Raw genomic sequence first — 25,008 nt, 5'->3', positions numbered from 1 at the left:
GTTTTGTGGTTACCTAACATTCGGAATATCGTAAACGTAAAACAAATTGCATAGAATAAACAGTAACTATGTTTATTCGTAACAGGTATATGCGAGAGCTAAGCCTTTTCATCCGATACAAAGGCTTCGTTATAGTAAGCTTAGATTGATCCGACTGGGTTCACAAACAGAGCAGCATAATGAAATAATAGTTGAGTTTATATAAGCACTAGTCAAAAGTCGCTAAATATCTTAAATGTTTTAGCAGTTCATCGTACTGAGGAAATACTGTTTTGTTTTCCGCAACATGAACAAAATGACTATATTATAATTATTATACAGAGTTGTTTGTGTATTACGTTTTCCCTTCTAAATTGTTTTCCTACAATATTATATTGATTTTCATTTTTTATGTACGTGTATTGCTGATAACTTAATCCCATCCGGTTTTCCTCTTAACTGAACATATTTTTGTACTATTTTAGGTGTTTCTGTATATATTGCGTATGATTGGTAATTGATATATGTCGTGTATGGTTGTTGCAGGAAGACGCGGTGGTGTGGTGGTGCACAGAATGCCGATCGCGCCGCGCGGCCCTCCGCCTGTCTCGACGCCTCCTTACCACCTGCTGCTCCGTAGGAGACCTAGCTTAACCCTCAAGTGTCCTTCGATAATATAACGTCTAACTTTTTGTACGCCTCTTTTATACCGACCTATAAGTATAAGTACGCACAGTGTGTTAAGTGTCGCGCGCAAGTGTGAGTGTATATGTGTGTCGATGGTGCGGCCGACATGGGAAAGTCCTCGGCGAGAACACATGGCCAAGGTGAGTGTTGTGCCCAATGCCTCCCCGCCCACAGTACACCTGTCCTCAGCCCTCAAATTCACCAATGATGCTACACCTATTACAGGCACACGTGTATTGTTTTAATGTCTTTTCTAGAAATGCTTAAGTAGCTAGAAATATCATAGTCATTGTATTTCATGACACTATAAAAAATGCTGCGAATAAATTTTACCTATCACATCTTAACATTGCCGCGGAAGGTAGGTAATAAGCACAGTTCACTCTCAAGGAAACGAGCATGTAAATATAGTATCTATTTATCAATCTTATAACTTTCAATTCTAAATGGGGTGGCATTAGAAGAATTTAAAAATAAATAATAATATAAGAATCGATGGATTTCCCCCGAAAATGTACCCCAAATTCGTAAATAATTATGGTGTTATTCGTAAGAATACAAAGTGATTTTTAAAAAACCTTTCTATAGTAGTGGTCCTCAACATTACCAAAGACCATATTTAAAACCTGCATAACATATGTATCCAAAACCCATCGAGTAAATCAGTCGAACATTAATTGCACTCTAGAGCTTTTACATGTTATAGGTCCTCAATAGTGCCTGCATCTACAGTTTGTAGACCTGGTTCTCTATCTTACTTTACAAAACTATAAGCGACAAAAATTTAAGTCACATGTCAGCGCATTTTACATACCCACACAATTTCATTGATTCCTGACCATTCGTGTCAATCTGGATACATAAAGTGAGTGTTGAGTTGATATGAATCTGTGGAAATTGACGTGTTACTGGCACGACATGTAACATTAATGTTTGCATGCATCCTTAGTAAGTACGTCATAAATTACCAATGTTTAGCACATAAAGTTTTATAACAATATAGAATTGAAGCGTAAAACTTGTAATGGTGAGAATTTCACATAGCTTTTGCTGTACGTGTACCGTAAATATTAGTTTATGGGGCCTTACAAGTAATGGATGCCATAATGAAATTTATTACGAGGTCATTTCGCTACAAGTCCTTTTGGATTTTAACTAACGCTAATAGTTTAGGATTCCAGATATTTTCTTATTAATTGTTAATATCTGTCATTTAAGTGTAAATTCTTTCATGTATTAGATTAATAAATAAGTAACCCTGGAACTTCGTCAATAATTACTATAATATAGTATTTATTACAGTACCAAGAATGACTAGTCGTAACACCAACTTGTATTCAAATTGTCTGAACTTGACTCACTAAACGCTTTTGTTTCTAATTTCTTGTTACCTTCACTTACAAGTGGAGTATCGATCACTTATGATATTGAACTTATAATTGCACGTATCAAGCATGACAGTGACCGTACTTTGTCATTACCATATGCCGTAGGTGATCATTATTTCGTTATTCACTTTACTCACTCACGTAGGCTCAAAATCGATATACTACTATGCCCTAGTACTCTGTAATAAGAGTCTTTGTTAGAATAAAATATTAAAATAAAATATATGCTATCATTAAGGTAAATATACACTTTAAATATTATAATATTTACGTGAATAGAATTCATTATATTTTAATTAGTTTCACGGAGCTCGTCGCTGCTTGTTACTCTCTCGTGGCATTGAGCGTTAATTGTGCTAGACTCGGAAATGTTAGTGTATCGTCTTGAGCATAAGATTTCAGTGGGAGTAGTGAGTCAGTGAGACAGCCATTAGTAGAAACAGTCGCTAACAAATTACACCATTGGGATGGTTGGTCTAATAGAGAGGAGACATATGCCTAAAGAGTTGAAAAAAGCTGGGCGTGGTTATGATTCATATTATCCCAGTTGTTGGAGATTAAATTGATATTTACTTTATTATTTTACAACATTTATGAAATACATTGAACACATGTTAGGAGTAACAATAAGATGCATAGGTGAGTTTAGTATAGTCCAACAACTTAGCCTTGTATGCAAGGTTTACAGCAGACAGAGGTATACCAAATTGAAAAATTAGAACTTAGTGACTCTCAGGCTAATACAGCTGACAGTGGGTTGCTGTCTACAGCATTTTTTTAAATGCACAGTACACTTTGAAACGCCTAAGTATAGCCTGTTGCGCTCACCGATCAGTAAACGATCTGTGGGTTAAGCAAACCTTAGCGCGATTATTCGATAGATGGGTGGTCGCTTAGTGGTATTTGAACTGGGCGTTTCCGTGCTTTGGAGGGCACGTAAAAAGTCGGTCCTGGTTTTTGTCAATTAAGATACCTAACAGTCGGTAAGCCACGTCAAAGGCCTTCGGGCGGCTTGAATAACTTTGACACTAGGTTGACTACTAACCGTACGATAAGAAGAAGAAAGAGAAGAACAGCACTAATAACTATAATCTACATCGTTTGTATGCCGAGACTCTACTAAGTTCTCGGACTATAGAACACGGGGTTTAAAGTCTCACAAAATGATCAGCGTCAAACAAAATGTGTTACAATAGCACATTGTCGAGCCCTACTACCGGTTTACCTAACGATAACATGTCATCATGTGAGACGGTCTAGCGCGTGTCTAGATTTAATAATGAACAATAAAGGTGTATGAAATATCAAATAATAGTTCTAAGTGCAAACATTAGCCGTAGGGAAGCCTACAATGCATTGTGTTATTTATACACTACATACAGTGTGCAATACTGACTGATGTAACTGTTCCGTAAAGGTTTGCTTTACTTTGCTTTAAATTAAAAAAAAACAACTCCCGCATTAAGAATTGTTCTTGTGTCGCGGGGACTTTTACAAACATACAAACAACGGACACAAAGTACAACCACATCCGAAACAATTATTTGTGGATCGCACAAATAATTGTCCCGTGCGGGAGTCGAACCCTCCCGACGCAATGGTACCGTGGTGCACTAAACCACTGCGCTACGGAGGCAGTGGTTTAGGTCACCACGCTAAGGCCTCTTTTTCCTCAAATTTAAAACTCAGTACCTATTTTATACTCTCCGAGTTATAAGAATTCTTAAGTCTAAGGAATGTAAAAAACATGTAATGTCATTGAATTTCTCTCTTTAAAGTAATGGACCTGGAACTGACTGACCGCTTGGTACAAACAGGACATTTGTTATAACCATATAAACAATCAGGTAGGTACCCCTAAAACAAGAACTCTAGGTCAGGCTTTGTCAATTTGTCTCTGCCTATAACAAATAATTGTTACTCATCAGTGACGTCATAACTACTGAACAACCAGTAATTATACTAGGTAATTGTACAGACATTTGCCCTCTCTTTTTACTAAAATTCATTTTCTTAATTAGACTTGTCAAGGAAGGTTAATCTCAAAAACTTGGTCTAAATTATCTCGCGGACGGGAAAAAACTTAATCCTCGACGGAAGTACTCGGCTAGGATGATAAAGTCATGCCCAGCCTCTATTGTTTACATTCATACCATTGTCGTCGCAAGGACCAATCCAGTTTGTCAAACTGCCAAACAGTATATTCAATTACTTTATAACAGTTGATATAATCGTGAATCAGTGTAGGTAGTTGTGCTGAGTCAGTTCTCATTATTTTGCAATTAAAAGTTGATTTGTCTGAGTTAATTATTAAACCGAATTCATGGAAATCAAACTTAGATATTTCGGTAGAAATAAATATGCCTAATTAAAATTAGCTACCGCCCCAGTGCTGAGGCAAGGGTCTTATACCGAAATGAAGGGTTAGGCCTTGAATCTACCACGTTCCTGGCCTAGTGCATGTTGGGGACTGTATATAACCTCAAGTGGTAGCTGACTCACCCGGGCGGAAGAGGCGGAACTCCTCAGTCCTCCGAATCTCGGCGAGATTTTGTGACTATTGGTTTCATTAGAGTTTTCCACTCCGGTCCTCGGACGAACTTAGTCCGCGGCTGCCTCCGAAACCATCTTAAAGTCTAAGTATTCTAAGGCAAGGTTTCATCACAGCTAGAAAAAGAGGGGTTATTTATTTCTAATACACATCATTTCGAAAAGTCTGGCGTGCTGTCAATGCGAACTACTTTAACCCTAGACCATCTCCGTGGAAGATGAATGCTTAGGCTCTCAGCTATCAATACTAATAATTGATACGTAATATTTAATTACACCGGCTGTCAGTGCAACATGCTCGAAAAAGGCAAGCAATTATAAAGGCAATACAGAAATAACTTAAGTCTAAAGTCTGACCCTCTTATTCATAAACACACTATAAACCTATTTTAGTTAAAAAGTTACTATAATATCTTTTCTCTTTTTCATTTCGCTAAGGAGTGAATGAAACAAAACACTTTATAAGCCTTTCATAACTTTATATATTTTTATGAATAAGAGGGTAAATGTTATTGTATCAGTATCTTTCAAAGAATTGTCAATAAATGATAGTTTAATTTGAATGTCAACTTACTTTCACGAAATCAAACAAGGTTAGTAAACAAAAATAAACAAATCGACATGATGTTTACTTTATTGCCAATAGGCACATAGTGTGTTGCAATACACTAACGTACACTATGTGTTTTAAAGAGATCGACATTTTACAGCCCGGTTGAACACCACTTTCCACTTTTCCATCCTCAAAAGCATACATTATGATATGACACAAAACTTATTAAACCTCAGCATTACAATATGTTTTCCAGTAATTAAAGTGATTCAACCCTGGTTTAACTACCTAGTCGTCGAACTACGTAACTGTTTTTTCTATGGCTATCTGCATTGGCCCTCGCGTGTCGGGGACACTAGTAGAGTACCTAAATGTGCATTGTAATGTAAACGGGAGCGGAGCATACATCTAGCCGGGGGTGGGTCACCTGGTTAAGTGGATTACATAAATTGAGTGGACAATTTAATCATCCAGTTATATCGAGGTTTTAGTCTAAGAGTTTTCATAAAACATGCCATGAACGATAGAAAACTATGCTTCAGTCTAGTTAGGAACAAAGAACTAGAGAAAAATCTATATTTAGGACAGTTTATAGGAGTTTATCGATGAGCATAGAGTATGAACTGGACAGAGGGTAATGGTGACCTCATTTACTCGAACAGAAATTTGATTCAACGGTTGTCCACATTTCCTTGGCTATCATGATGATTTATTTATTATCGTCGTTTAATTAGTATTGCACTTTATTCTTAATTAAGGAATTATTAACGCTGAAATTGAAATTTTTAGTTTCTTAACATTGTAGTTAAGTCATTGAGAAGAAGGTTACGGGAATAGTTTGTCCGGTCTTATGCTACGTCCCGAAATTAACATAAACATCTTGTTAGACAAAGTACTAAAATAATCTTGAATGATTAAGCATGAATGCTGCTATTTTTACGTGTTATCAACATATAGGAAATACCCGAGAAGCTTAGCTAAAAAAATGATTCAATGCATTATAGTCTAATCATAATATGAATTCATCCGGCGTCGTTTACTAGCTGTAATTAAGAATATTGGTTGATTTTAATGCTTTTATAGGTGTCAATAAGGCTTTTATTACGTTTTAATGCAGATATCTGCATCTCTTTCAAATGATGGCTGTAAATTGGATTAGCCTGCCTATATACAGCCCGACAAAGAGCTTCGATTGAAATTGTGCAATGTGTCACGTCAAGTATATTATTTATTTACGCATTGTTTTTTTTAAATTCATTTACTGTATAATGCACACATAGAAGAGAGAGACTTAAATAGTCAATAAAAATAACCTGTAAAGACAATACTGTAAATATTCACAAAAACTTTTTAAATATCTTATTAACTTAGAGCCAGTTTTGACTTACGGATAAATGTCAGATAAAGTGACACCAATGTATGAACATTTCTGTCATATTGCACTTGATAAGCTAACCGATACTTATTCGGAAGTCGTGAACCTGACCATTGGTTTAATTGCTAATATTATTATAATCTAGATATATCTACTACTACAGCACTATATCACGAAGTGTTGTAGATTGTCTCTTGGTAGTCGTTGAAAGGTTAATGCACATGTACATGGCTGTCGTAAGCGATGAGAACTTATAGAACCAAACGATGGACATTTCAGTATAGGCATTTAAAAGATTCTACCTTTTGTCAGTTTAGGGCGAAAACATGGAATTTATAAATAAAATAGCTTGCAATATGTTGCAAATAAATTGCTAGAGTAGATTCTTGTAGTCGGTTTATAATACATAACATTAGCCTTCCACATATTTAGTTTTGTAAAGAGTAAACACTGTCTGAAAACGGCAACACCGGGGCGGCGGCGTAATCAGTAGCAATGGAGGATGCGCGCGCCGGGCGGGCGGCGCTAGTGTGTGCGGATACACGAGTCTCGGCCCTGCGACGGGTCAGAGCGCGCGTGCGGGTCGCGTGTGGCGATTAGCGAGTGGCGTGTGGCGTGTCGCGTGGGTCCGGAGCGCGGGCCGAGCCGGCGGGGTGGCCGCGCGGAGCGGCGCGCGACATGGGGCGGCGGTAGCGGCGCGGATGTGCGCGCGCTCCGAGGCTGTGGAGCTGGAGGTGCTGGGCGCGGACGGCGGCGAGCCTCGCGTGCCGCCGCGCCCCCTGCGCCTGTCCCTCCTCGAGCTGCTGGGCAAGCTGGTCCGCCGCGACCAGCCCGCCCCGTCGCACCGCCGCGCCAGGCACAATCACCGCTTCCGCACATTCGTCTCTTGCGGTCGGTACCAATCGATTCCTTGTTACGAATGTTAAGATCGAAGCGATAGCAAATCTCTTATTGAATTTTCATTTCACTCGACTCGTCGCCAGTAAAGTTCTGCGTCATCGTTTATACGTGCCTGAGAGCGTGAATGCGACGGCGATGTCGTTTGCGTAACGTCGTGCTATTCTACGCGACTACCGGTGTAATGTTTTCATTTTGACCGGCTTATGAATGGTACACCGAGTTCCCCGAGCTAGTGATGACTGTATTTCAGGAATAGAGAAGATGTGCATTGTGGACAAGGTCGATGTCGGCGCGCCCCCGCACGGTCAACGGCCGACGCGAAACGGCGCTTCAGCGCTTCGTGTATGACCCCGCGCTGTTGTTATCGATCACCCGCCAATGTTTCACTTCACTAAATTTAATTAGGATGCAATTTCTCTAGGACTACGGCTAATTTGAGGCCTAAGGATATTCTAAAGTCGATTTAGTTTTCGATTATTGTGATATTTCGACATAACTACCTGTTTGCACTATTATCTTTTTCTTGAACTGCTTTTTGCAATGCGTTCTTACTTCTAGAGTCAATTTAAGGGTGCCTTTTCTAGTCTGTAAACATGTTTCAATAACTGAGTGTAGAAACTTGGCCTGAATTTCTTCCATGAAGATAAATATTTTCAGATAAATATAAAACAGTTCTACATGCGTAATCAATCATCTCAAATATTTAGTTCTCCCAATTTTTCATATCCAGATCTAATTCTGTACCCGGGAAATTACGGTTACTATTGCAATTATTCGGACAAATACATATTACATGTTGTTACAAGGTATTGTTTTGGATTTGGTCATATTCAATGAAGACAGTTTTCTTATTTTCTTTCCCAGACGAGATACAATTCAAAGCATTTCATAAAGTTTGCAACTTTTTAACGTTTTCTTGAGTTATCAGGAAGGAGTGGATAACGTCTTTGTTTAGTGGATTACATAATTCGAATCCTTTCCACATTGTTGTCTCTACTGTTCGAAACTTCTCGAAACGTCTGGCAATAGAAGCATTAAGCCGAATAGGTACAAATCCTTTTTGATTTTTCTTCAACAAATTCATTAATTTCTCTTTCTATATGGAATTGTACAACATAAGCTTTTTAGCATAGACAATATATCATTACTTACAAGACCAACTCTCAAATTTAAACAGTACGTTACAACACCTATAGGTTTTTATTGAAACTAGTGAGTAATATCCGCATCATTAGATCAAACGTTTGAACTCACTTAAATGGTTCAAGTTTGACCAACCAGTTATGTATCCTTAGTCATGGAGGACGTATAAATTTTGGTTACTTTATTCGATCATAGATTTCATTATAATGTGAGATAATTTTATATATGATTTTGTATGTATTGTTGTCATAAAGTATACCCACTATATTTTATTGTTTAGTATACATACTTGGCGCGTTACTACTGTTCAATTTTTGTTATAGTCTAGACTGTGAGTCTATATGAATAAGTTTTGCATAAGTAGGGTGGTCATTGTTAAAAGAAGGATAGGTAATATAATTAACCAGCTAGTTAAAATTATCCAGGTGTATCGTGATTGCATCACTATTCACTGAGTTGTGCAGTTCAGTATTCTACAGCCTGATAACTAAACATCATTTGCATAGATATGTTATGGCTTTTGGATTGTATTATAGATGATTTACGTTCAGGAAATGTTGCCATTAGGCATTATGGTACACAGTTATTATGAACTGTCATACTAGGTATTGTAAGGTCAGTGACCTATACAGCTGACAAAAATATTACGGTATAACAATGTTAGTGAAAAAATGTATCCTCCTGCAAATTAAAAAACCAAATCGGTCAACAACTACAGTTTGGACAATGGTACGCATAACTTAATTTTTTAAAAGCATACAAATTTTGCTTAGATTTTTGTAATTTTTTATTAGGCAATTAAAAAGCATAACTTATAATTTTTCTAATTATATTATCAATGTTTTTATGGGAGCAATAAAATATTTCGCCACCATGAAAGGTAGATATTATCCTTTGGACAAATAGTACTTTGTCAAGCAACATGTCAATTGCTTATAAATTGACGTTTGCAATTGATTGTTTCGTATTAGTTGTAATGAGTGAAGGGTCAACGACTCAGTAAGTAGGTGCAAGTACAACCTGGTTAGAACTGACAAGAAATAATGACATACAACAATGAGATGATTACATATTGCCGTGGGCAGATAAGAGCTGATAATCATCGGGGTGATTCATTTGTTTGTAATACAGTAATGCATTCGTACATTGAAATGCTACCGATACTTGCGATATGAATCGGTCTCTGCAGTTTTTGATGATAATATGAAAAACAAACGAAATTTACGAGCTATGAATATTAACTACTACTAACTAACCAACTGATACTCATGACTATTTAGAAACGTCAAACAGAGTCAGACAAACCCCAGACAATATAGTTATTACGGTTGTTCAGGAATATACAAAACGGATTTTACGTTAATTATGGTATCCGTCCACAACACAAGAATACCGTGCAAAATTAATAAAAGATCTTCGTTTAAAAGTCTTTCTCTTACATTTAAATACAAACAAATTCCATTGCGTTACCACCTTCAACTTATCTATACTAATATTATAAAGCTGAAGAGTTTGTTTGTTTGAACGCGCTAATCTCCGGAACTACTGGTCCGATTTGAAAAATTCTTTCAGTGTTGGATAGTCCATTTATTGAGGAAGGATTTAGGCTATATATCATCACGCTACGACCAATAGGAGCAGAGTACCAGTGAAAAATGTTACAAAAACGGGGAATTATGTGACGCAAGCGAAGTTGCGCGGGTCAGCTAGTCTTTCCATAAAACATGTTCAACCATAACCTTGTCCTCGGATTCTACGGTCCTTGAATTTTTTAAACTAATTAGAGACACAATTTTAAACTGTAAATCATGTTAGGAATACATATAATTAAGTCTAGAGAATTTACTTAAGTAATAATTGAATAATTAGTGTGGGTACGCTAATATACTTCTCATATTACATTCATGTGGATATTTAACTAAAACATTTGGGGCATTGTTATTCTTTGAAACATGTTTTGTTCAAAGAAATAACTGGAATTCGCAACATTTCACGTTGGGCACGTACCGTACCTGATGAAAATAAGGCAAGGTCTTTGGTACGTGTCGCGAGTTCGCCACAAAATGTGTCAGACTCTCGCCTCGCGCTTACGTCTTGCATTGTAATGTTATTTAGTAGGAGTGTAAGGAGGGAATGCCCCTGAAAATGTTATTAGTCGTAAACTGGGAGAGGAGATCGATCGCCGTCCCCTCGGCGCCCGTCGAGACGCCTCCCAACCACTAAGATGATGGGTAAATCAACGAATCTATTTAGATCTAGGTATTACGCTATCGATTTAAAAGATTCTATTAAATATGGAACGTTTTTACTTGTATAATGATTTGTTCTTTTTTCTCTTGAGTACATGTGTTTGTGTATGTATGAGAAAGTGTCTCTTGCGTCTAATTAATACGTAACAACTAATTAGTAGTAGATGGTGCGAATCACTGTAAAATTTACAAAGCTATTAAAACATTATCACAATTTGCATGACGCGTTGAGGCATGCATGTGATAAATGAATGACACGATTACTGCATGACACGTAGGTTTTCTATTTGAAGAGAAAATATAATCTTTTTGGAAAGAAGGTTTGAAAAATGATAGGATTTTTTCAAATAAATGAGCATTCTACAAAACTAAAGTAGTTTTATTTAAAAAGTAACAAATATTTAAAAAATACAAACTAACGGAGAAAAGTAAATGAAACTCAGCTGTTGCATATCAACTAGGCTCATGAATAGATAGTTAAAGTAATTATCCTTGTTGCTGACGACAGGGCACGTTCTCTTAGCGGATGCGTAGGAGTGTATTCCATATTATATTTGTTCCGGCCTTAGCTCGCTCTTGTAATTACTTCTTCATGCAGAAGGCAACTTGCATGTGGATTACTATATAAGTTTATTTACATTGCACGAGTTAGCGCTATTTATATTGAGTATAAGTAACATAAACTTTTCCATAAACGTAGGCACATACTAAATTCTTAATTATATTTATACGTGTTATAGAGGCTTAACATTTTGTCCTATCCTTTGTTGGATTGCTGCAATTATAATAAAAATACTTTACCTTATCTCATAAATGTTAGATGTAGATCTATTCGAAAGACATGAAAAATAAATTTATCAATACATATTTTATAAATCAAACTAACTCCGTAATCACTGTCCTTTTGAAAATTACCCTAAAAATACTGCAAAATAATAATATGTGAGATATGAATTCCTTACTTAACTTAACAAAAAATAAACTTTTATGAAAATTCAGAATTGGTCGATTACTAACTCTTTAAATTAAAAATTCAAATCATGTAAAAATAGGCGTCTTTTCTTATTTTGAGTGGACAAATATGTCGTATACCTTCGGTATTCGTTAATAGCTAAGCTAAACCTAATTAAAAAGCTCAAGAAAATTATTGAGACGTTTAAACTTGACCGAATTACTTTCAAGGACGTGAGAAAACATTTGTAGCTACTTATGTGTTATTGAATCGAGTATGATTCTAAGAAGTTGAAAGGAATTTCCAACGAAGTTTGTCAAGGTAGCTCTGTGGCACTACACAAGAAACTTTCCTGCGTGGTTACCTAAACTTACAATGTCAACAATTTTCACATCTGTCACAAACACAAAGTTTGGAGACAAAGTCTTGTCGCATAGTTTAAATTAACTCGTGATAATATTAATAGCGCACATGCTAGCCGGTCGTGGGAAATTAAACGATAGTGAATTTGTCGGTCTCGCGTTCCTGTTATATTATTGTTTATGTCCTTTTTGGGGTACAATTAAAGTAAGTTTGAAATTAACAACCCCAAAATCCCTGGTTCACCAAGACCTAGACACAGACAGGAGTTGTATAGACTTTTACTTTTCTGGACGGTCAAACTGAGTCTCTGAAGTCAATGATTCCAGCTAGACAGTAGCTATCTTACTCTAGACACTGATAATATTGTTCAACCTCTTAGAATTTTGCAAGTGTTTTGTACTATTTTTTTTTAATTTCCTTAGATTTGTGAAAGTCAGATTTTCCTCCGTTTGTCATAGAAATCACTTTTGTGTCGATCCTGGGTGACATAGTAAAAATGTTCGACTGTATAATACCTCTTTTATCTTACAAACATGTAGACTTAAGTCTACAAGGCTCTGTTGTAACTGTAACTGTTTTATTTTACGTGACAAAACATTTTTTACAATAAGCAAAATACTTTGTGTTCATGTTTTTGTTACATATGTAGTGCGTGTCTGATGTTTTATTATGCAAGAGATAACATTCGTAACCGATAGCACATCGCTGTGTTATCTAAATCCATCTTGGATAAAATAATCTTACATTTCGTTTCGTATATAGCCGAGTGGTATAAGTTGATACCTCCCACGCAAGTGGTCGCAGGTTCGAACCCGAGGCAACACACCAATGACTTTTCGAAGTTATGTGTGTATTAGAAATAATTATCACATGCTCCAACGGTGAAGGAAAACATCGTGAGGAAACCTTGCATGCCTAAAATTTGTTTAATACATTTATTGAGGGCATGCAAAGTCCCCAACCCGCACTTGGCCAGCGTGGTGGACTCAAGGCCTAACCCCTCCCTCATTACGGGAGGAGACCCTTGCCCAGCAGTGGGACATTAATGGGTTAAATTTATTTATTTTATTTTCGTTTCGTAATCTGAAAATCAAGTGGAAATTATAACATTGTGTTACAGCTGTATTATAACATAGTCTGAAGATGGATAAACTAACAGTTTTGCTCTACTAATCTTGAGCTGGAAGGATTACACTATCCGAAGGAATCTATTGTTAATTCGTCAATATTTATCATTCTTATAAATATTGTGTCTGCTTCATTAAGAACGAGTTTTTATATTTCATTGTAAAATAACGGTTCTATTTCAGATTTCGATTGATTATTTCCTTTTGAATTTTGCTTGAATAAATAAAGCATATGAAATTCTTAGTTCTCTAGGAATACAACTGGATAAACATTTTCTATTGTCACTTTCCTGTTTTGATTTTCTAATTCCAATACATATACAAACCCAGTTATTGCTCATTCTAAATTAGAAATCATGTCATTTGAATAAGAAGTATCAACGATCATAATTGTAAATAGTTGCTGTTGGCCATCTTTGTGGTGTGTCAATGCAAATATACGTCATTGTTTCGCTTATCGTACTAACCACGGCCCTTATTTTTTATGTATCATTTGAAATGACGATTCACGGTTATTATACATTTTGTTAGTCATTAGACTCATATGTAAGTACATACAAGCATAGTCATTCACAAATCTATTTCATAATACCAAAAGTCAAAAGCAAAGAAGGCCACTGACGTGTAAATTAGATCATCATGTAATGTCTAAAGAATTTCGCGGATAGTCCTTCAAATATGTTTAGAACATGTGCGAAAAATACGTATCTATACAGAAATACTTTGTGTTTACATCGCAACAATAACGAGTGGCTAACAAACAAACAAACATTGTTCAGTGTTTAACTCGTACATATAAATTATGACAATTGGATTCATAATTCTGTTTCTAAGTAGGTTTGTGAGAAGCGACTAACATCTATTGTTTATTGTTACAGAGAATGAACGGAGAATCAAAGCGAACAACAGGGAATACAACGCGCAGTTCCGTTACGCCGTGAGTTGCACATTTCTCTAAAATTATATTTATTTAATCTATCCTAATTTGATATAACAAATAAGGACTTTTTCCTTTTTGATCGAGAAGAGACCGCTTTCATGGTTCTATAATTTCTAAAAGAAAAGGAGTGGTACGTTGATGCCATGTGCAAAAGTCTGTTTTGTTATTTTTAACAAAGAAACTACCTACGTGTAGTTTCGCTAATCGAGGACATCTTTGTCTCCGTTTTACAATCACTTTAGATTCTTGAAGAACTAACTCTTTGTAAGTGCAATACTGATTATAAAGATTGCCAAAATATTTTATTTAATTAGTAAAATGTACAATATTGCGAAATTACTTTGTTAAATTGTAATATAACAATTGAAGATGATTCACTCGTGCTTAGAAACACATACATTGTAGGTGACGTAAACATCGTTAATTAAGTGTAGGCTGAAATTACCAAATCGTGTAGATCACGATTTGCCGAGACAATTATTGCTAGAAAAATGATCACACGACTATTTAGAGCTAAATCAGGCTAGTGACTATAATTTTATAGTCCCGAGATATGATAAACCACACGTATGGCTTAACGAAGACTTGCACGTGTTCTACTTTCAAAGTTTTCCTTTAACCAGATCTTTTAAGCTTAGCACAGTTTGCACATATTTTAGAATCCTCCGCAGAGGCCCGCTGCGGCATATTTCTACCCAAAACTTTATAAGGAATGTTAAGACAACTTAAAATTACATTTATCCTTACTATTATTGCTATAGTGTTATAAATGTGAGAGTTTGTGTGTTTTCTTGCCTTTCTTTCTCGTAAAAATGCCTGAACCAAAACAAAATTTTGCGGAGGGACCAGTTGAAGGATATAGGCTACTGAGCCTGTTTTCTCTAAAAAAAATCCACATTCTAGTGACGGGTACAGGCGATCAAGTCATTATGATAAAAAAAATTGGTACCAGTAAAAAGACCCGAATAGATATAGAACACAATATAGTAAACACAATAGTATTTTAGATGAGTGCTAAGAATGAAAATATCGCTGTGACTTGTCACAATTTAACTAGTTTAGAGATAAAAACAAGTATATTTTTAGACTGTAATTATTCGACTTCTTCTAACTAGTAAACATGCGATATACGTTGTTACAGAGTAACTTCATCAAAACATCGAAGTACAGTATCGTGACGTTTCTGCCGCTGAATCTGCTGGAGCAGTTCCAGCGGCTGGCGAACTTCTACTTCTTGTGCCTGCTGGTGCTGCAGCTGATTCCGGCCATCTCCTCGCTGACGCCCATCACCACTGCGATCCCGCTCATCGGTGTACTCGCTCTCACTGCCGTCAAGGACGCGTACGACGACTTTGTGAGTCATACTTTCGCTAAGTTATTTTCGTTTAATTAATGAACTGCTCTCTTTTAAATATGTTTACTTTTTTCTTTTTGCCATGGATACTGTTACGTTCTGACATAGTTTTTGTTATTCTATATTTCTACAATAATAAGAAGCATTTTAGATTTAGTTTATCCTGCTCGCATTCTCCATGCTTTAAGTACATATTTAATACAAAATATTCGAACAATTTAGACTTATCAGAGGTCTAAGTTTGCTTCGATATCCTTTTATTTTGATGACGAGAGGAAATACAATTTCACCTTCCGCCCCGCCTTCGCTAAGTGTATTCATGAAAAGGTTTTGATATAAATGTTGACATAGTTGTTCAGGAAAATAAGACACAATTTTGGAGACTTTATTTGGCGGTATTCTTGCTTCTATTTTAATTCAATTTGTACCTTTTTTGATTTGCTCTTGTTTCGATGGTTTGCCTTTATACAATGTTTGTTTTAAATCATGACACGTTTTTATTAGATTTTCAATAATTGGTCGTATGTCTAACCGTGTACCGCGTACGAGATCTATGATCGGAGACTCTAGATTGTCTGAATCCTCGGTTTAACAGTCCCATTCGTCTCTTATTGTGCCATACCCACTTGAGCAAGCAGTGGCTTTATTACTATATAATAGTTTAATTAAATGTAGTGTACGCTCAACTCTAACAATATAGAAATTCCACCAGGAAATACATAATAGTTAATAGTTTTCCGTTTCAATTAGTTTGAATAGCAACAGAGTATGATGATAACAACATACTTGCCTCGCATGTTTACGTCCAATACACGTACTTCAAAATCTTGGAGGCGTTGGAAGAAAAACATGACGATTGCCATGTTAATGATTGTATATCTGAGTAATAAAACCATTAAACGGTGTATATGCCGTCCTTGTCTAATGAACAATGTTGCTAATGCTCGCTGACCTATTATATCATCTATTGTAGATCAAGGACGACCTCATAATTAGTGGTGCGTAACAAAATGTGCAATATGTGCCGAGAACGTTTCATTTGATTCGCAGATTGACCTTTAAAGAGGCTGATCGTTACGAACCGCGTCTTATTTTACTTGCAAATGAGGTTGATGACAAGATTTATTTTGTTCCTAAACTGGCACAAACCATTGAATATTGGGGTACTTGTTATTAATGGTTATGATATCGAAATCATTTTTGTATGTATTTATTATCTTAGTTTTCGTTTCTGACTATGAATTAGGTATCCGTTTTACAAAAATATGCAGGTGTTATTCTATTTGACCGCAATAACTCCCAGTTTCTTCCAAGGAGTATTTTATCGAAATAAGTTCTTGGGGCCCTTTCCAGTATGCCTTTTGTCAAAAATCTAATATTACATTCCCATTAACCTTGGCAAATAATAAGAAAATAGTTTTTCAATAACTATTGTAAGATAATTTACTGGTTTATTACAGGTATCAACAATTTATAACTGTCTGTTTGAATGTCATTTGTAGTTAATAAAATATGAAAAACAATCAATTGATGGGGTTGATAGGATCTTGTGATTTGTGATCGTCGTTTAAGTTAAAAGTTAGGTTTTAATGTTAAATAAACAAGTAAGTGTAGAATATTTTATGACCATTATTGACGCGGGTGTATAATTAAAAAATAGACAATAAATTACCTTGCAAATGTATAAAATAAAAGTTCCTCAAACAATCCTTACAACTATTTTACATCATTTATTTTGTTAAAAGAAGAAGGTGATTCAGTTTCGTGAATTATTAAACACGTTACACGACTTCTGAATTGGTTCGCGTTACGACCTCCATATTTTATGGTATGACCTTGTCTATGAATAGGCTCCTTTATAGTCTTTGTAGTATTCCTGATAAAGGCAAATAAACCTTATAACGGGTTCGTTTAACAATTCAATTACTGTTGATCTCTTCCTGTTATAATAACCTTTCAGCCGTAAACTGTGTTTATAATAACCGATGTAGCGCAGAGGCCCAGATTCTCTTAGAAACAATACATAATTTGTACTGAACTATAGATTTTGATGGAATGTGAGGAGAATCTCTATCGTATATAATGATATAGTTTTTATATCATGCATCGCTGACGCATGGATCGATGCAAGCGAAGACGTTGAGTAAACCGCAATCTTGAACCGGCGTGTGTGTGACAGGCCATTATCTTCAATCAACTGGCAGACATCTTTTTAATTTCTACCCATATTGTACACCACTGACAAAGCTTTCTGCACACACGTAAGCAAACTGCGTATTAAAAACTGAGAAGGCGTACCAAACGGACTTGTAAGGATAAAAATGAATTAACTGTTAGTGTGGTTAGAGTTTTAGGTTACGATAATAATTTAAAATATGGCACTGAGTACTGTTTTTATTGAAGTACGATGAAGTTGAATACCACTTTCCACGATTAAGGAATACATACTTCTGTCTACCATGCTATGTTCATAGTTATACAAACGACTCGTGTCGTTTTACCTTGCAGACGGATGTTTTAATTTGTTCATTTACGTTTTCAGCAACGTCATCAGAACGATTCACAAGTAAACCACCGTCGTGCGAAGACACTGCGCAATGGCAAGCTTGTGGAGGAGAAGTGGGCGTCTGTTCAGGTGGGAGACGTCATCAGGCTGGAGAACGACCAGTTCGTCGCGGCGGACATCTTGCTCCTCAGCAGCTCGGAGCCCAACGGCCTCTGTTACATAGAGACCGCCGAGCTGGATGGGTAAATATATTACATCTTTTTCTTTACATAAACAAGCATATTTTTAGCCTATGCTTAAGGAATTTATGTTGACTTAGGTTCCATATATTTTATAAAAAAAAACTATAAGAAGAAAAGATAATATAATAATACTGCCGTCGTAAATCTAAACACAGTAACTTCAAAATATGCGTTTTGAGAAAAACGCGGTTGAAGTTTAATGGTTAATTTTTGCTCTCCTGAAGATACTAATTATTGTATATTATTTCATGCAACTTTTAATGTTAGTATATAGTTAAATCTTTGATTCTGTATATATATATCTAGTATATTGTTATTGTATAAATAATAAAATTAGATAATGTGTTTTAAGCTAGGGTAATAATATAATATTTTTTTATTTTTTAAGTTACAACACGGTAACTCAACGGTTACTGTGTTGTAACCAAGTTTTACCTATTACTGTGTTGTAACTTTGTAAAGATATTAACATTAGGGGGATTACGACACAGTAAGTATGTACATACTGTGTTATAACTATGTTTTTTAGAAATACGTATAAAATCAGTAATACAGTAAATGAGATACTGTGATTTATTCAAGTATTTGTTGTTTATCTTTGAACAATATTTTATACGCAATCACAGTAACTGAAGAAGCCGTGTTATAATCAAGCAAAAAAAAACAAAATGTAAACCTATTCACGTTAAAAAAACACAGTTAGTAGTGAGATACTGTTATTTAATTTAAAATAACACAGATACTGTATTTTTTATTAAAAAAATTTTTTTTTTTGTAAAAATACTGTGTTTTTATTTAATGTATTTCGGTAACTATCCATCGTACAAACAAACCGAAAACTTTCTCAAATAGCCCGCGGTCTCCTGATTCCAAAGAACTAAACAAACTATAAACACAGTAACTTAAGTTACTGTGTTTAGATTTACGACGGCAGAATAGAGATAGATAGATGTAACTAACATATACGATTTGAATCGATAACTCAAGGTCCGTGATTTCATATCAAGGTTTGTACAGCACTCCCTCGATACAGGGTTAAAACAATTATTAACTAATTTCGTCGTATGTGATTGCAGGGAGACAAATCTAAAATGTCGTCAGTGCCTGGAGCAGACGGCTGCGATGGGGCAGGACGACGCACAACTGGGCGCTTTCGACGGCGAAATTGTCTGCGAAACGCCTAACAATTTACTTAATAAGTTTGAAGGTAAATATCCACGCCTGATAAGGAAGTCTCTTATCAAATCCTTGTGCTGTAATAGGGGTCTACGCCCCCATGGCCTTGTCAAAAGTTACACAATGTTACAAATATATTCACACACATTTATACATTTTCAAAGTCGTAGAAAGTTACTTTTACGAAGGTAATTTAACTCTTCAATTAGTGAGCGCTACCTGTACTTTTTGTTGATTATAGTTGCATTATATTTGCGAAACAGTCTGTGAAATCCACGCGCCACTAACCCGTGTCGTCAGTTGACTGTGTAGTAACACTGCAGAAATCACTTGTTTAATAGCTGTTTATGAACTAGTTGCGTTGTCGCGTTTGAGCCATGTTTATGATACAATTGTACGGTTTTCGATAACAATGGAGTTTTTTATCTACTGATTGAAAGAGTTCTAGATTACAAACTCAGGCGGGTAAAAAAAACATTTGCATAGACTTTTTTGCTATTTGACCTTTTGATTTCAATTCCAACTATAATAATAAAAAAAAAGACAGAAAATAATAACGGCATCTTAAACTTATGAATTATTTATACATAAGTAATCAATAACATTTAAATACTACAATGTAGTTATATTATTTCTTTCCTCCTCTTCAAGTTAAGTACACGTGCACTTACAATATACTTAAAGCATTTAATGTTTGTTTACGTTACCCGTAGGTAGGTTTGCTCAAAAAAATGCGTCATTGTAAACACAGTAATCGCAGGAATGTACGTCAAGTCCTGTACTTGAAGGCATGATTCATTCGACACTTTGCGTAGGTATTTGTTGCCATTAACACACTTAACATTAACTATCTGCCTTACTTTATCACCGTATTTTTGTATATTTACTTAATAGTCCTACAAGTTAGTAGAAATCCTTGAACGCGAGGTTCACTTGAGACAGGTATAGAAAATTCAGAATTTAGAACATCAGTGACCCACCGGCTTATGCGGCACATGGTGGCTTGTTTGAGACAGCGAAATATTTTTGGAAATCATAGAATTTACCATTATAATGTACAAATAAATTAAAAATTGAATATGCCTTTGTATGCCATGTAAGTTAATACTGTTAATGTAAGGAAGCAATAAATAAAAAATAAAGATAAACCATGCATGTTAGTACTCTCTACTAATTTGTCAGACTATAATTACTTACAACTAATTGTTATCTTATTAAAAGTTAGTAATTCTCCACTTACCCCCTTTCTAGGCCTTGATTGTTCGATTTTAAGCACTTAACAATAATTACGGTGCGCACAAGGTTCTTAGGCAATTATTACAAAGAAATTATATTACTTCAACTGAAAAAACGTCTCCTTGGAAACTTTCATTGATAATAATATATGTTATATTATAATAAGGTGGGAAGTCGGTAATCACAGTGATTATATTACGACATTGAATTATCTATACGAACCTATTATAGATAGAAAATTCTAGATAAGTTTATAGCGGCTATTAGCTATGAATAATTTAAAAAATCGATAGTTTTAAATAGGCCTCAACAGACGATTCACAGTTCACATATTGCCTCTGGCGCGGTCGGTAGTGTATTCGACTGTTAACTATGAGGTCCCGGGTTCGATTGCTATTGTCGGACAAAGTGCTTTGGACTTTTTATAATTTTTATAAGATTCAACTTTAATAGTAGTCCGGAGTTATAACGTGCCCGATATACAACTATAAGCTTTCCCTGTATGACATGGGACTAACATAATATAATTAATGGCTTAACGCGGTAATATTTCATACGCATCTGCGTACTACCTTCGGGTATGGCAGGCGTAATATTATGTATGTATATAAATGACTCGCGCAACTTCGCTTGTGTCACATAAGAGAGAATGGCTTTTCCCTGTTTTTGTAACATTTTTAACTGGTACTCTGATCCTATTGGTCGTACCGTGATGATATATAGTCTTTAGACTTCCTCGATAAATGGGCTTTCTAACACTGAAAGAATATTCCAAATCGGACCAGTAGTTCCTGAGATTAGCGCAAACAAACAAACTCTTCAGTTTTATAATATTAGTATAGATTCACATATAGGTGGTCTGATACTCAGATGTTATTGATAGCGTCGCTAACTATCTTCATATATTAGATGACCTTAACCCGTATATCTTGAAATAACATTAGAAATGCATGTTGCGGATATGACTAACGTTATCTGTTTCCTTTACTTTACGACGATGACAAATATTTGTGTACAGTGACGATGTAAATAAGATCCGGTTTATGACTTTGTTTATTTATTATACACAGTTTGTTTTTAATATTGATCGGAACATCTTATAGTACAAGCGACCGCTTGACTTTTTGAAAAAAAGATTGGGTGACAAGACTTAAAGCATCCGATTCATTGGCGTGCCTACAGGGTGACTATTTTATGTCAAAAGAAATATGGCTCTCTCTGGCCCAGTGGCGTTTTGCTTACTTACCTTCCTGTAGTGCCAGCGAATCCATTATTACAATAAGAATAATGTTTATATTTCCCTTTCTTCGCATCATTATCATCACCCTACGACACTTACAGTTCAAATTCATATGAAGTAACAGATTAGTATCACACCCAAGTGATGATTCCGTGCATCTGATTTTAGTGTACAGAATGTTAAAACGTGTTTGTTTGTGTTGGTACAGGTACGTTAAGCTGGCGCAACGAGCACTACTCCCTGGACAACGACAAGATCCTGCTGCGGGGCTGCGTGCTGCGCAACACGTCGTGGTGCTACGGCGTCGTCGTGTTCGCCGGCAAGGACACCAAGCTCATGCAGAACTCCGGCAAGACCAAGTTCAAGCGCACCAGCATAGATAGGCTACTTAATTTTCTTATTATAGGGGTGAGTTTAACACAACATCTATATTTTACTCTTCGGTATTATTTTTTTAATCCGTTACTGACCCGATACTGGGCAAGGGTCTTCTCCCATACGAGGGAGGAGCAAATTGATATTCGACTAGCAAAAAGCTAAGTTTATCTAACGCGAAAGTTTGTGTTATTTCCTATGAGTGATCGCTTCCTACGAGTGAGTCTACGAATCGAACCATAAGGTCTGCAGATTACTAATACTAAACTCTTCTTACTTTTTACGAAAATGTTGATATTTTGTACAGTTAAAATACTATGAGACGAAAGGCTGTCATTTGACCTTTTAACATACAAAGATAGTTCACTGCCTTAACCTTTTATATTAGCGTATAGTAAGTAGTCCGTGGTTGTGTTTGCAGATAGTATTCTTCCTGCTGTCGATGTGCGTGTTCTGCACGGTGGCGTGCGGCGTGTGGGAGTGGCTGGTGGGCCGCTACTTCCAGGTGTTCCTGCCGTGGGACACGCTGGTGCCGGCCGAGCCCACGTGGGGCGCGCTCGTCATCGCGCTGCTCGTCTTCTTCTCCTACGCCATCGTCATGAACACTGTTGTGCCTATATCACTTTATGTTTCTGTTGAGGTCAGTACCACTTTAAACTTCCACAATATAGCAATCTTGTTTATAGTTGAGCTCAAAAACATGTGCTTGCTAATTTTCACGTCCTTTGTGCAATTAATGATGCCCGTAACCGAACCAAGTTAACTTTAACTATTGATCTGCCTCCGCGTACTATTTAACTCTAAAAGACCTTTCTTAATTGCCACAACATTCGTCACTTTTATGTTGTTTAAAATTACACAAAATCTAGAAAAATATCCGATTATATTATTAGGACTAATCAAATTTTGCCTCATTGCCTACCTATGTGTCAGGTTTGAGTTACTCTAGAAAGGTCCCCTTCTAACAACTTGAATCATTGATATAAACATCATTATTAATTAATGCAATGGCGACCCTGGAAAACACTTCGTCTTAAATTCCGAAGTTTAGGGAAAATTATTTTGGCATCAATTAAATTCATTAAAACATGCCTTTAGTACCAATTAGGCTTAATTTCCTGTTTCGTTTCAGGTTATAAGATTTGCGCAGAGTTTCCTCATTAACTGGGACGAGAAAATGTATTATGATAAGACTGGTACTGCGGCTAAGGCGCGGACGACCACGTTGAATGAGGAACTCGGTGAGTATTATGAAAAAGCAAAGCGAACATTTTACGAAAATGAATTGCAATTCCCGCAGACACCGTACGTAGACGCGTAGGCGAGCCGGGTGGCGCTGGATGACCGCACACGTTTCCGTGTGGTATCTTCCACATACAAAGTCATAAACTCGCCGTACTCACGGATTCCGCGGACGCCTTGATGATCATGACAAACACAAAACACAAACACAATCCATATACAAAAGACGTAGTAATCTAATGTCATAAAAAAACTAAAAGCGGTTTATGATCTCCTTGAAAATGCGACGTATATTTGAAGTTTGCATTAATATTGTCACTTGAAGCCTGTTCATGTAGAGAATTGTAATTTTTGTTACAGGTCAAATTCAGTACATATTTTCAGATAAGACGGGCACATTAACACAGAACATAATGACGTTCAATAAGTGTTCGATAGCGGGCGTCTGTTACGGAGACGTCGTAGATGAAACCACCGGTGAAACTATAGAACTCAACGAGGTACGTACACGCACACGCACGTACACGTATCACTTGAACATTTACAACATATATATTTGACGAGCACATCGCTATAGAAGATAGATCACGACAGTGCATGTAGGTTTATGCATTCTTTGAAGTATCACCAAGCACTCGAGGAGACTCGCCGAGACTCGCACGAAGTCCCACATTTCTATTATTTTGCATGAGTTTGAGTTTGATTTTTCATTACGAAAGTATTTTGAATTTTTACTTTGAGTATCGCAAACTACGAAACATTTGTCCACGTCCGCCCGCGCTTTCGGGATATGGGAATGTTTGAATTCACAGTGTGTCATCATGTTTGTGTTTGTCCCACGATCGAGATCACCTCGAGATCGTCCTCACCTCCGTACATCGACACCCGCATCGACGACGAACCGTCGTCCCCTAGAACGAACCCTAGACGTTTTTAGATTTGCATTTTTTTTGCATGACCACCCATCGCAGTAGAAGCACAAATAGACACCGACACGGACCGAATCACTTTTAATATTTTAAACAGACGAAGGAGACCGATACGTCATTAAAATAACCCGCCCACATTCGGTCGCCAAACTGCGCGACGATCGTAAAGAATAATATAGACAAGAAGAGCTCTCGCGTTCGAATTCGACTCAAATCAAAAGACGGGAAGGGGTAGGGGCGGGCGGAACGCACCGAGAGAGCGAATAAGAGTTAGGTAGGCTGCGTTGGTTGAGTGGAGTGTGATGTGTGTGTGGTGCAGCGGCGGAGCGGCGGGGGCGGGGCGGCCGGCGGGGCAGGCGGGGGCGGCGGGGGAGGCGGGGGCGCGGCGCGCGCGCGCCTGCTGGAGCTGGAGCACGAGGCGGGCCGCAGCACGCCCGGCGGCCGCCGCCCGCGAGTACGCACTGGGCCGCGCGCCGCCGCGCCGCCACGGACCGTGCCCCGC

At 36.8% G+C, this 25,008-nt stretch overlaps 1 protein-coding gene across 5 annotated transcripts in view; it reads left to right on the top strand.

Annotated features, from left to right (window-relative positions):
* ATP8B (ATPase phospholipid transporting 8B) overlaps nucleotides 1–25,008 on the top strand; it is a 49,890-nt gene that overhangs the window by 15,767 nt on the left and 9,115 nt on the right. For 2 of the 5 annotated variants that reach the window (XM_076123776.1, XM_076123777.1), the window contains 10 exons: nucleotides 526–806; nucleotides 14,145–14,203; nucleotides 15,348–15,560; nucleotides 18,103–18,308; nucleotides 19,385–19,515; nucleotides 22,169–22,368; nucleotides 22,757–22,975; nucleotides 23,468–23,576; nucleotides 23,938–24,077; nucleotides 24,826–24,960. In XM_076123776.1, coding sequence (XP_075979891.1) covers nucleotides 749–806; nucleotides 14,145–14,203; nucleotides 15,348–15,560; nucleotides 18,103–18,308; nucleotides 19,385–19,515; nucleotides 22,169–22,368; nucleotides 22,757–22,975; nucleotides 23,468–23,576; nucleotides 23,938–24,077; nucleotides 24,826–24,960 — 1,470 coding nt within the window. In that variant the 5' untranslated portion in view covers nucleotides 526–748. Of the gene's footprint in view, nucleotides 1–525; nucleotides 807–6,999; nucleotides 7,424–14,144; nucleotides 14,204–15,347; nucleotides 15,561–18,102; nucleotides 18,309–19,384; nucleotides 19,516–22,168; nucleotides 22,369–22,756; nucleotides 22,976–23,467; nucleotides 23,577–23,937; nucleotides 24,078–24,825; nucleotides 24,961–25,008 lie in introns of those variants that run through there. The other 3 variants (XM_076123779.1, XM_076123775.1, XM_076123778.1) reach the window with 3 other exon arrangements.

The sequence above is a fragment of the Anticarsia gemmatalis genome, chromosome 15, assembly GCF_050436995.1.
Source record: "Anticarsia gemmatalis isolate Benzon Research Colony breed Stoneville strain chromosome 15, ilAntGemm2 primary, whole genome shotgun sequence".
Taxonomy (NCBI): domain Eukaryota; kingdom Metazoa; phylum Arthropoda; class Insecta; order Lepidoptera; family Erebidae; genus Anticarsia; species Anticarsia gemmatalis.
Note: the sequence above shows the minus strand (reverse complement) of the source record. Positions and strands in the feature narration are given on the sequence as shown.